Source organism: Ovis canadensis, chromosome X, assembly GCF_042477335.2.
Source record: "Ovis canadensis isolate MfBH-ARS-UI-01 breed Bighorn chromosome X, ARS-UI_OviCan_v2, whole genome shotgun sequence".
Classification (NCBI taxonomy): Eukaryota; Metazoa; Chordata; class Mammalia; order Artiodactyla; family Bovidae; genus Ovis; species Ovis canadensis.
Genome location: NC_091727.1, coordinates 67,709,451 through 67,721,454, shown reverse-complemented (window position 1 = coordinate 67,721,454; position 12,004 = coordinate 67,709,451). Strand labels below are relative to the sequence as shown.

Here is a 12,004-nt window from a genome sequence, read left to right as displayed (position 1 = left end):
TCGTTTCTCCTGGGTCCTGGTGAACAAGGTTCTGTTGTGCCCTCCAAGAGTCTATTTCCCAGTCTTAAGTAAGTTCTGGCATCTCTGTGGTGGGGTTAATGGCCACCTCCTCCAAGAGGACTTATGCCATACCCACACCCAGAGGCCCTGTCCCTGTGGCAGACCACCGCTGTCCCGTACCTCCACAGCAGATGCTCAAACACAGTTCTATCTCAGTCTCTGTGGGGTCCCTGGGTCCTGGTACACACAAGGTTTGTTTCAGCCATCTGAGTGTCTCTGGTGGGAATGGAGTTTGATTCTAAATGCAACTTTGCCCCTCCTACCATCTTTCTGGGGCTTCTCCTTTGCCCTTGGATGTGGGGTATCTCCTCACAGCCCCATGAACAGTATGAAAAGGCGAAAAGATAGGACACTGAAAGAGGAACTCTCCAGGTCAGTAGGTGCCCAATATGCTAGTGGAGATCAGTGGAGAAATAACTCAAGAAAGAATGAAGAGACAGAGACAAAGCAAAAACAACACCCAGTTGTGGATGTGACTGGTGATGGAAGCAAGGTCCAATGCTGTAAAGAAAAATATTGCATAGAAACCTGGAATGTTAGGTCCATGAATCAGGGCAAATTGGAAGTGGTCAAACAGGAGATGGCAAGAGTGAACATTGACATTTTAGGAATCAGCGAACTAAAATGGACTAGAATGGATGAATTTAACTCAGATGACCATTATATCTACTATTGTGGGCAAGAATCCCTTAGAAGAAATGAGGTAGCCATCAGAGTCAACAAAAGAGTCTGAAATGTAGTACTTGAATGCAATCTCAAAAATGACAGAATGATCTCTGTTCATTTCCAAGGCAAATCATTCAGTATCACGGTAATGCAAGTCTATGCCCCGACCAGTAACGCTAAAGAAGCTGAAGTTGAATGGTTCTATGAAGATCTCCAAGACCTTCTAGAACTAACATCCAAAAAAGACGTCTTTTTCATTATAGGGGACTGAAATGCAAAAGTAGGAAGTCAAGAGACACCTGGAGTAACAGGCAAATTTGGCCTTAGAGTACAAAATGAAGCAGGGCAAAGGCTAACAGAATTTTGCCAAGAGAATGCACTGGTCATAGCAAACACCCTCTTCCAACAATGCAAGAGAAGACTCTACATAGGGACATCACCAGATGGTCAATACTGAAATCAGATTGATTATATTCTTTGCAGCCAAAGATGGAGAAGCTCTACAGTCAGTGAAAAAGGGACCAGGAGCTGACTGTGGCTCAGATCATAAACTCCTTATTGCCAAATTCAGACTGAAATTGAAGAAGGTAGGGAAAACCACTAGACCATTCAGTGGTTGGACATGAGTTTGAGCAAACTCTGGGAGATAGTGAAGGACAGGGAACCTTGGTGTGCTGCAGTCCATGGGGTTGCAAACAGTCGGATATCACTGAGAAACTGAACAACAATCTCTCTGGCTCTGGCCTTTTTTCCAGATACGTTTTCATAGTCCTAATTTCTATATTTATGCATTCCTTCCATTTAAAAAAGTACATGTGTCTTCTTCAGGTTTTTCTATTTTAAATGTATTTATTTTGTTCAAAGAAACGGATTCTTTATCAGTTTTAAACTATTTGTTTTTAAATTTTTTTGGTTTTAATCTTTTCTCATTTCTCTAATTTCTGCAGTTTTATCTAAGTTTTTTAAAGAAAATCTTTCTGAATTATAATGTAATAAAATATTTTGCTTTTATATCCTATTTTTGGCTGGAGTCCATAAGCTTTGTTTCCATCTTCTAAATTGCTGGCCATTTTCATTGTGATTACCTTTTTGAACCTACACTTATTTAGTAAGTGATTTATACATTTTAAAATACGTAGGGAGTTTAAATTTTTAAATTTATTTATTTTTAGCATTTACTCTTGTTTTAGAAAGTAGAATCAATCAGAGCTTTTATAACAGGGAAAATATCTATGTTACAGTGCATGTACTATTTATTTGATAGCCTGATCATTTCTCTGTGTCAATAAACATTCTGGTATAACATGATTTTTAGTAGCAGCAATGTATTTTATCTTATACATGTGTCACATTTTAGATTCCATACCCTTTAAAGATAAATGTTTCTTGTGCATCAGTTCAATAAATAATGTTGAGGTGAACACTATTTTTAATGTATATTTTGAGTATATATCTATGATCATTCTCTTAAATTTCTAGAAGTGTAATGTTTACTTCAAAGGATAAAGACTTTTTAAAGGTTTTTGACCTATAATGCCAAATTGACTCCCAGGAATGTTATATGAATTTTCTGCCCCTAGTGGTAATGTATGAGGTCCTCATCCCTCCATACTCTGGCCAATAAGATATAACTATATCAAACCTTTTATTAATGTTGTGTGAGTCACTCAGTCGTGTCTGACTCTTTGTGACCTCATGGACTGTAGTCCACCAGGTTCCTCTGTCAATGGGATTCACCAAGCAAGAATATTGCAGTGAGTTGCCATTCTGTTCTCCAAGGGAATCTTCCTGACCCAGGGCTCAAACCCAGGTCTCCTGAATTGCAGGCAGATTCTTTACCTTCTGAACCACCAGGGAAGCCCTGGTAATAAGCCTTTTATTAATACATAATGTCTTTGTAAACTTTTTTGGTTTAAAGTCTATTTTGGCTGATATTAGTCTAGCCATCTCTGCTCTCTTGGTTACAATTTACGTGGATTTCCCCCCACCCCATCCTTTCACTTTCAGTGTATTTGTGTCTGTGGATATAAAATGAGTCTCTTCTAGACCACATGTAGTTGGATCATGTGTTTTTATCCATTCTTTCAATACCAGTCTTTTCATTGGAGAGTCTATTGATTGACAATTTAAGTAATTACTGATTTAAGAAAAAGGACTTTTGTCATTTTGATATTTGTTTTCTGTATGCTTTATAGCTTTGTCCCTCATTTCTCTGCATTACTGTCTTCGTGTTTAGCTGATTTTTTTGTAGTAAAGTGCTTAAATTCCTTCCTCATTTTCTCTGAAGTTAAAGAGGGAACTTGTGACTTGGCTAGAGGAAGAGAGCGCTGCTTACCTCCAGCTAAAAGTTTCCACACAGAAATGCCTATTGCTTCCTGATCTTTGGTTTTGTTCCAAAAAGAAGTAAAAGAATTTCCATGGGAAATATTCCAATTTTTAGATGTTGGCATCTAATGTTGATAACGTGTAGGTCAAACATATTGTGGACCTGATCCAGTAAGAGGGCTACCATTTTGTAACTTCTGGCACAGGGTACTGGTGAGTCAAAATAAGCCTTCCTTCCTCTGAGATTAGAAAAGATGCCTAAAGGGAATTTAAAGAGGCCTTCATTGATGTGTGTGTCCTTAATAAAGGGACATTGCCTCTTTTCCTCCTCCAGCTCTGGGACAAGATTCTGAGGGCATGGGAAATGAAGCACCAGATGGTTGTGGGGGAAGGGGTACAGAATTCAAAAGCAGATTCCTGTGTTCCTCCCCTAAATAGAGCTCAGCACCATGATGAGACTCAATAATTTGTTTGGCTCAGTGTGATATAGGAGTTTTCAGCTGTGTTTTGACAGACCGGACTGAGACTGCCCCAATTGCTCCATTGAGAGGCTAGTAGTGTGATTGAGTTTATCTTGTTGAGACAGCACAGAGAGCGACAGAATCAATTTCTAGGAACGCAAGAGGGTCACAAAAGGTCAAACTCAGCTGAATTGAAAGAGTCTTTCAGATGGGGATGAAAGGTCACACATCAAGTCTTATGGACGTTCAAAACAGAATGTGTCTTCAGTTATAAAACCAGATACATTTCTTTGACCATTTGAGTTTATGGATCATGAACTGTATCCTCTACACTACCTTTTCTGATATAAATTCTATCACATTCTGTTTGATATGTAGTATTGTCATCATTGTTATTTTGTAAGTCATTTTTCATCATCACTACAATTTTCTCTTGACACCAACAGTTACCACTCCTCATCCCAGGTTTTATTTAAAATCTAAAATTGCCTTTTCTATTTTATAGAACTTCAGTTTTTCATATCTGATTTCTAAAAAATGAATCGTAGCATATGTAATTGAACATATTCATATCTGTGAAAAATGTATTTTTCAGAAATTCCTAAAAAAATATTCATACCTGCGAAAATGTGTGTTTTTGAAATTACCAAAGCCCCAATCTATGTTGAATCTTAATGTTTACACCTGTTTTCTTAGATTTTTAAAAATATTTATGTCTAAATAATCACCAGTATCTTTATGTTCATAATTTGCTACTATGGTTTTCTTTGTTTGGTTGCTTTCTCACTGCTCTCTCTCAAAGCTACTTATACACATTATACATATTTTTCTGGGTTATTTTCATTAAAATATACACGTATGTACAACCAGATAGAGATGTATTTCATTGTCATTTAAAAGCTAATGAGTTCAAATAAATCAAAGCAATCAATACATAACTAAAGTTAAAGCTACTTGGCAAGGTCATAGACATTTCTAGGATCAGCTTTATTTGTGCAACGAGTCTCTGAGGAAATGTCACCTCCTCAGGGTGACTTGTGTATCTAAGACAGAAATATATGTCCCCCCACACACATTCTCTATCCTTTTACCTGTTTTTTTTTTTTCTTTTCTCTATGGCAATTTATCTTCATCTGACACACTCTTTTACTTGTTAATAGATTCTAGGTCTGTGTTTGCAAACTTGGTCTGATTTATTCACTGATATGTATCCAATTCCTCAAACAGTGGTTGGCACACAGTGGCTCTTGATTAAATGTTAAATCAAAATGCATTCAAAGAATCTAGAAGTTGCCTAATGCTCAGGATGTTCAATGATCCGAGTCATCAGTGATGCAGAAACACATTAATTATAAGAGATCTACAAGTTGGAGTAATGTTTTTAAGATTTTTTTATTTTTAATCAGCCCTTTCCTCTTTTAACATGGTGATTAAAATTCACTGACCCAGAAGTAGCCTCAATCTATCAATCTTTGGTCAGAGAAGAGGTTTCAGAGACAATAATACAATTATCAGTCAGCAAAAGGAGGTGGGAGGAACAAAGGGAAAAATTAAGCGGTAGCCTCAATTGGGCATTCCCGGGCTAGATGTCCGGATTCGCCACAGCGGTAGCAGTTGACTTCACTCATCTTTCTACAATTGATGGCCACGTGGCCAATCTCGCCACAACGGTAGCACTTGACTTGGGTGCAGTCTTTTTGAATGTGGCCTCTTTTGCCGCAAGAGTAGCACTTCTGCTCTTCCTGATGGTCACAATCACGAGCCAGATGGCCTGGTCTGCCACAGGTGTAACAGCAACGCTCTCCCTCTCGCTTAGGCTCGGCACAGTCTTTGGCAATGTGGCCACTTTTCCCACAGTTGTAGCAGATGTCATCGAGAAGGTCACAGTCCTTAGCATGATGACCAGACTCACCGCAGCGGTAACAGATGACAGGTAGGGTGGTTGAACTGCACTGAGCTCCACGGCCACGGCCTCTAGCTCCACGCCCCCGAGCTCCTCCTCTAGAGCATCCCCGCGCCCAGTGGCCAATGCGTCCACACTTGAAGCACTCCTTACTGCTCATGGCTGTGGTGGGATCTGCAAGTGAGCGGGTCCACTGCTGCCCCGGAGGCCCTGACACAACTCCGCTTATGGCGCCTTAGACAGAACTGGCAGTTTTTCTCTAGGGGCCTCAGTGACGTCACACAAGGCTTGCGCACAGTCCCATTCTTGTGTCACAGGCTTTCCAGCAGCCCCTCCCACCTGACTTTCCTCCTCTAGTTGAAGCCCAAAGCATGGCTGAGTGGTGTTTTCCGTTTTTGTTTAGTTTTCAACTAAATAAAAGTTTCTTGGGTCTTGAAGTTTGAGTTTGAATCCCTTCTTGTTCAGAAAATGTGCCCTGTAGGATTTCATATAATTAAGTCTTAGGTCTGCTTTGTGGTCTAGTAGATGACCAGTTTTTATACATGTGCTATAGACATAGGAAAAATATGTGTGAGATGTGTCTAATCCAGAAACAAATTTTGACAAATTAGAGTACTTCATTTGGGGGGGTTAAAAATGAAATACAAATGTCTATAAAGATATGATAAACATAAAATGGAAAAAAAATCTGTAAAATGCCACAGGAAGATTTACTCACAATTTAGCCTATTGCAAGAATCTTAGTTTTCAAGATCATCATAACCATTTAAGGTACAAAACATAAATGATTGAATCACTTAGTATGAAGAACATGATATTCCTTGGAAAATAAATTATAAAACCTTAATTTAAATACTGAACAGCATTCCTCTCTATTTCTTAAGTTGTTTATATAATATATAAAACTCATAAGGATTTATGGACTTGTCCATTTATATAGATATAGAAACAAGTATAGAAAGCTAGACACTGAAATATAAGCTCTAGCTATTTTGGAGCTATATAATTCAATAAGACTTTTTCCTCTTTATTTTCCTTCTCTAAATTTTACAATTTTTGAAACAAGGTTTAGGTTGTACAATTTTAAAAATCCACAATAAATATTTTTCTTTAAGTTACTAGTTAGCTATATGTTTTGCATGTGAATTTTTTTCAGGAAGCCAGTACAAATATATTTGGTAAAACATAGACATAAAAAAAATAAAATAGTGAATGTAGCAATTGCCCTTTAATTTCAATATGACTTGATCAGAATGTACAACTGGTTTCATAAATGCAAGAGAAAAATGTTTTCAAAAATTAATAAAAGCTATAAAGAGCATGTGCACATGCCAAATATAGAGTAATGTAATAAACTTTATTCTTAAATAATTAAATGGTGCTTCATAAATTGTTTCAAATGGCAAAAATTCTGTTTTAAAATTTGATATATGTTCATTAAATAAACCATATTATCATATTTAAATTCCTTTATAGGTTTATGTTTTTATTAAAGTAATGCATGCCCATTGTTTAAAGTATAGATTTTCAAACAGGTTTAATTGAGACATGAAGGAATGAAGGAAGAAACGTATTTTCATCACAATAGAGGGTATGTGTGTATGTGAGTGTGTGCTATAACTCAAGTAAGTTTAAGAAAAAAATAATTACCCTTAATGTCTACAATGCACCTTTAAAAATATGTTGGCCATAATAGCCATATGTAGGCATTGGAAACCCACTCCAGTGTTCTTGCCTGGAGAATCTCAGGGATGGGGGAGCCTGGTGGGCTGCCGTCTATGGGGTCGCACAGAGTTGGACACGACTGAAGCGACTTAGCAGCAGCAGCAGCAGCAGGCTTATGAATATACAAACGCATGTAGGGCTTCCCTGGTGGCTCTGTGGTAAAGAATCTGCCAGCTAATGGAGGAGATGCAGGTTCAGTTCCTGCGTTGGCAAGATCCCCTGGAGAAGGAAACAGCACCCCACTCCAGTATTCTTGCCTGGGAAATTCCATGGACAAAGGAGCCTGGCAGGCTATAGCCCATGGGGTCACAAAAGTCAGACACGACTTAGTGACTGAACAACAACAACATATATATATGTTGCCGTGCCACACAGCTTGTAAAACCTTAGTTTCCTAACCAAGGATTAAACTTGGGCCCTCCACAGTGAGAACATGCAGTTCTGACCACTGGACTACCAATTCCTGGCAATGCATTTTTTTTTCTTTCTGGCTGCACTGTGTAGCATGTGGGATTTTAGTTCCCTGATCAGGGATCTAACATGAGTCCTTTACACTGGAAACATGAAATCTTAACCATTGTACTGCCAGGGAAGTCCTCTTGCAGTGCACTTTGATGTTTTCTGTCATGTTGTAAAAAATGTTGGCGGTGACCCATTAATCTTTCAATTCATTAAATGATTTTAACTCATAGTTTGGTTCATAGCTATAAATAATGTTTATATTATGACTTCTTGATGTTTCCATTTTAGACATTATCTATGATTTTCCATTTTAGAGAATAAACATTTAGCCCTCTTTTACCTACATCATCTTTTGGTACACTTTATGGTCTAGCACTCCACTTGCCCTCCCCCACTTTCATCTTTCTCCTAATATTGATTTGGTCACTATCCAACATTTACATAATGATAACTATGTAAATGCAACTAGTAGCTCAGCCATATTGAATATTGTCAAATGCTTTTTCTACATCTCTTGAGTTTGCCTTGACTTCTTACATTTGCTAGAACCACCATTACATTGCCAAACATAAGTTGTGAAAGTGCACATCTTATCTTGTTCCTGATCTTAAAGGGAAAGCTTTGGTCTCAACATTCTTAACAATTAGAGAGGATGATGATGTACACAATTTATAGGTCTCAGAATTTATGGAATTGGGGGGGGCTTAAATATTGGTATTTCCAAACTGGCTTTCTTAGAAAGCAAGAAGAATCAGCCACCAAACCAAAACATCATAATGGGAAACAAAACATTATTTTGTATTCTCTGCTTCTCAAATTCAAGGAGGAGTCTATTTCAGAGTCTATTCAACACACTTCTCTCAAAATTACTATGTGAACTTCTCACAGAAGACAAGCCTTGCATTTAACATTGAAGGACACTGTACAGTATTTTTAATGGCCAGACAATACCAGGGTTATAAAGAGAAAGAAAAAGGTGCTGCATACTCCTTCTTACCCCCAAACTAATTGAACACCCTTTCCCTTTATGCTCTGTGCATAAGGTCTTTTTGTTCCCTGCCTGAGTCTCCTCCGTTGGTTCTTCATCAACCAGGCATTGTTTGCCCAACACTAGCTAGTTGAGAGCTCTTTTGGAGCAGTTTGAGAGCTGCTTTGGAGAAGATTGTGAGGGTATAATACCTTTTTAACAGTATTCTTTGCCTTTTTTTTTTTTAAACAGTTTGCAATATCAGACACTCAAGGGGAAGAGTAAGAGAACCAATAGGGCTGCAGATCAGGCAAGGCCAAGAATACAAGGATAGGCCACTAACGATAACCGAACAAAGGCAGCCAAGGGGGAGAATGGCATTGAAGTGGTGGGCTAAGAACAAGAGGAGGATAGACGAGGAAAGGGGCTGAGGGAAAGGTGGCGGAGGCCGGTGTGACCAAGTGGAGAAAATGTTGAAGAAGCAGGATGAGCCACGGACCTGCGTAAGGGTGAAAGGGTGAAGACCGCCGGAAAGTTTGCCTTGGAGAGAGCTAGGCTTGAGTGGGGGCGGGGGTGGGGAGAAGAGGGCGTGCTCGGCGCATGCGCCTGAAGCACAGTGCAGCTATCCTGGAGGCGGCCCTCTCCCGATATCAGCGTTGCGGCTGGAGGCAGGGCTGGTCCTCAGCCTGCTGTCCACTGCCACCTTGGCCTGCTCTTGCGCCGCGAACTCTGTGCCGCCGTTCCCTTCACCATATTTTGGGACGGCCGGCGCTAAGAATTTATCCTATGACCTTCGATTCAGCCAGGAGGTAAAGGAACGACATAGGGGAAGAACATGGAGGGTGGAGGAGGGAACTCGGGCCAGCGGGATCCTTAATTTGCGTGTTCTCCCCTTTCACAAGAGGAAAAAATGGGGGACAGTACGGGCCTCAGACCTACAAAAGGATGTTGACCATTTAGTTCCCATTGTGAAAGTAATACAGACTTCTTTCCTTTAATCAAGGTTGAGCACCCGAGCGTCGGCATTTTCCACAATGTTCCCTGCGTTAAAATTTTTTTGATTTCCTCATATGCAGTAGAAGATGTATTTAAAGGTCGGGGCTGTAGTACTAGGCGATTATGAGAGCTTTCTTTGCCTTTGTTCAGTGTGGTAGGTCTTTTTATGGAAACCGAGGGTACTCTAAGCCCCTCCCTGGGAGTCAGGGCGGATTCTATCTAGAGCTGGCATCTGCTCTGAGCACCTGCAAGCTTTGACGTCTTTCCCGTATTCCACTTTCCTAGTTTATCACACCTACCCCTATTAAGGAAGGCTGGTAATGGCTCTCCTTTATTGAGCACTGGGGCACAATTGTAGGGAGAAGCACATCTAGATATCATCAGGCACTTATATATAAAAAACGGAGGTCGGGGGACAGACGCGGTGCGCAAATATACTTGAGAGTGTGAGGATGCACGACGCGGTAGCATGCAGGTATACAGTCGTGTTTTGGTAACCGTGGGGGATTGGTTCCAGGACCCCTGCGAAGACTAAATTCCGCGGATGCTCAAGTCTCCTATATAGAATGGCTTAGTACAGTTACCCCTTCTTATCCGCGGAGAGTCCACTGTATTTGTGATCTGATGTGAGGGGAGGGGGGGCGGGGCGGGGACGCTCCACTGGGGACAGCCGGAGATACGCATGCGCAAGGCTTGGGGCGCGGAGTGGGTATCGAATGCGTATATTTAAGAAAGGAAAGTTGTTGGTAGTTGGTACCCGCGGGAGTGAAGCTGCGCGTGCGCATTTGAGACGACATTGTGAAGGTTGGATTTAACGCGAGGGGGAGAGGCGCGCATGCGTATTTCAAGCGAAATGACGAGAGGAGGCGCGCAGCGTACGCGTAATTAAGATTGCAAAATGGCGAGGGGGGAGGTAAGTTGTCTTTTTGCTTGGCCATCTTGGTCTAGGAGGGCCTGCAGAGGAGCAGATCGACCTTTCTAGTTGGGTGAGAGGATCAGCCTGAGTCGGAGCTGTCCTAGGCTGTGGCTAGATCCACTAGATACTGACTCAGAATCTTAGCCCCTCTCTGGCCTATGAATAGTGCGGGTTTAAAAATGCGGAGGCGATGATGATTTTACAAAAGGTTGCAGCAGCTGGCTGTGTGTAAGAAATGCGTAAAACGCGAGCACTTCGTGACAAGGCCACGTTCGGGCAGCACGCCTCTGGAGGGCTCTCTGTTGGACTTGGAGATCGTGGGTCGGTGTCCTTGGCTCTGGACACCTCTCATTCCATCAGAGTAGCAGAACTCAGTGGTTGCAATACTGTGAGAATCTACAGTTGGTCAGAAGCCCTTGATTTTCTCCCCTTACGTTGTAGGGATGAGGATTTGGCTGTTTCCAAGTCCTTATTCCATTTTGCTTTAAACCTGGGATCTAGGCGAATGGTGACGGTAGTATGTAGGTGACCTGGGTTTCACACCTTGTCTTCTATTTTTTTTTTTTTTCTGTAGAACTTTGAGCACGGTTTCATCTGGGGGGACGATTTTATTTTATTTTTAGGCAGCAGCACTGTCATGGCTCTCAGAGGGCTGTCAGTAAAGATCTATTGTTAATCATCGCTAAAACTAGTAATTTAGCAGTTAAATATATAGAAGAAAAGGCACAGGATTCAAAATTGAAACAGGCCTTTTCAGTAGTCCTAGGTGTGATCTGATACTGGTCTTTCTCCTTCTCGGGGCCTGTTGGCCTAACTATAATAATAATTAAGCTTAAACGTATTTAGAGCTTAAACTATGTGTCAGGTACTGGGTCTACATGCTTTTACACATGCCTTAACTAATTTAGTACTCTCCACAGTCTGATGAAATAGCAGTACCATTATTCATCTTTTACAAATGAGAAATCTGAGGGATAAAGATAAAGTAAATCCAAGGCTTTATATCCTTTTGAGTGACTGAGATTGGATTTTTATCCAGGTAGTATGGCTTCAGAATTCTGTGTTCTTAAACATTATATTTATCCACCAAAATGATGGGGCAAACTTAAAGGACTCTCCACTTACGATTTCAAATTTTATTAATAACTTAACCTCTGCTATTTAAGAAAGGAGACCTATTTGCTAGTTTTTACTCAGTGCATTGTATAAGGTTACATATATGGAAGACAAAAAGTAAAGTATTGATCTGGAGCCTAGTGGGGTGGTCATCCTTACCTACCCTTGTCTTCTATGCTTTTTGTTCTGCAGAGGGTTTAAAATGGCCGACTGCGGCAGGCTGGACACACCCTTCTTGTTTTGCCAGATTTGAGATCTGGTCTGATGCTTTGAGACAACCAGTCATTTGCTGCAGTAGAGATTTTTTCCTTACCCATTATTAATATTTTGGTGTTTGATAGCAATGTTAATTGTAAAGGAAAGAAAATTGTAATTTTCTTTATTATAATAAAAGATAGAAAATACAT

At 40.3% G+C, this 12,004-nt stretch overlaps 1 protein-coding gene and 1 non-coding gene across 45 annotated transcripts in view; one reads left to right on the top strand and one right to left on the bottom strand.

The window, feature by feature from the left end:
* Positions 1 to 5,062: 5,062 nt before the first annotated feature.
* On the bottom strand, positions 5,063 to 5,575 carry ZCCHC13 (zinc finger CCHC-type containing 13). The gene has a single exon (XM_070291839.1). The coding sequence runs from the start codon at positions 5,573 to 5,575 to the stop codon at positions 5,063 to 5,065; it is 513 nt and encodes a 170-aa protein (XP_070147940.1).
* Positions 5,576 to 9,167: 3,592 nt separating this feature from the next.
* The window catches only part of LOC138931086 (uncharacterized), a 74,749-nt gene continuing 71,912 nt past the window's right edge, over positions 9,168 to 12,004 (top strand). For 25 of the 44 annotated variants that reach the window (XR_011446393.1, XR_011446383.1, XR_011446360.1 and 22 more), the window contains exon 1: positions 9,174 to 9,378. This is a non-coding gene — a transcript (uncharacterized protein). Of the gene's footprint in view, positions 9,379 to 10,260; positions 10,479 to 12,004 lie in introns of those variants that run through there. The other 19 variants (XR_011446394.1, XR_011446384.1, XR_011446391.1 and 16 more) reach the window with 3 other exon arrangements.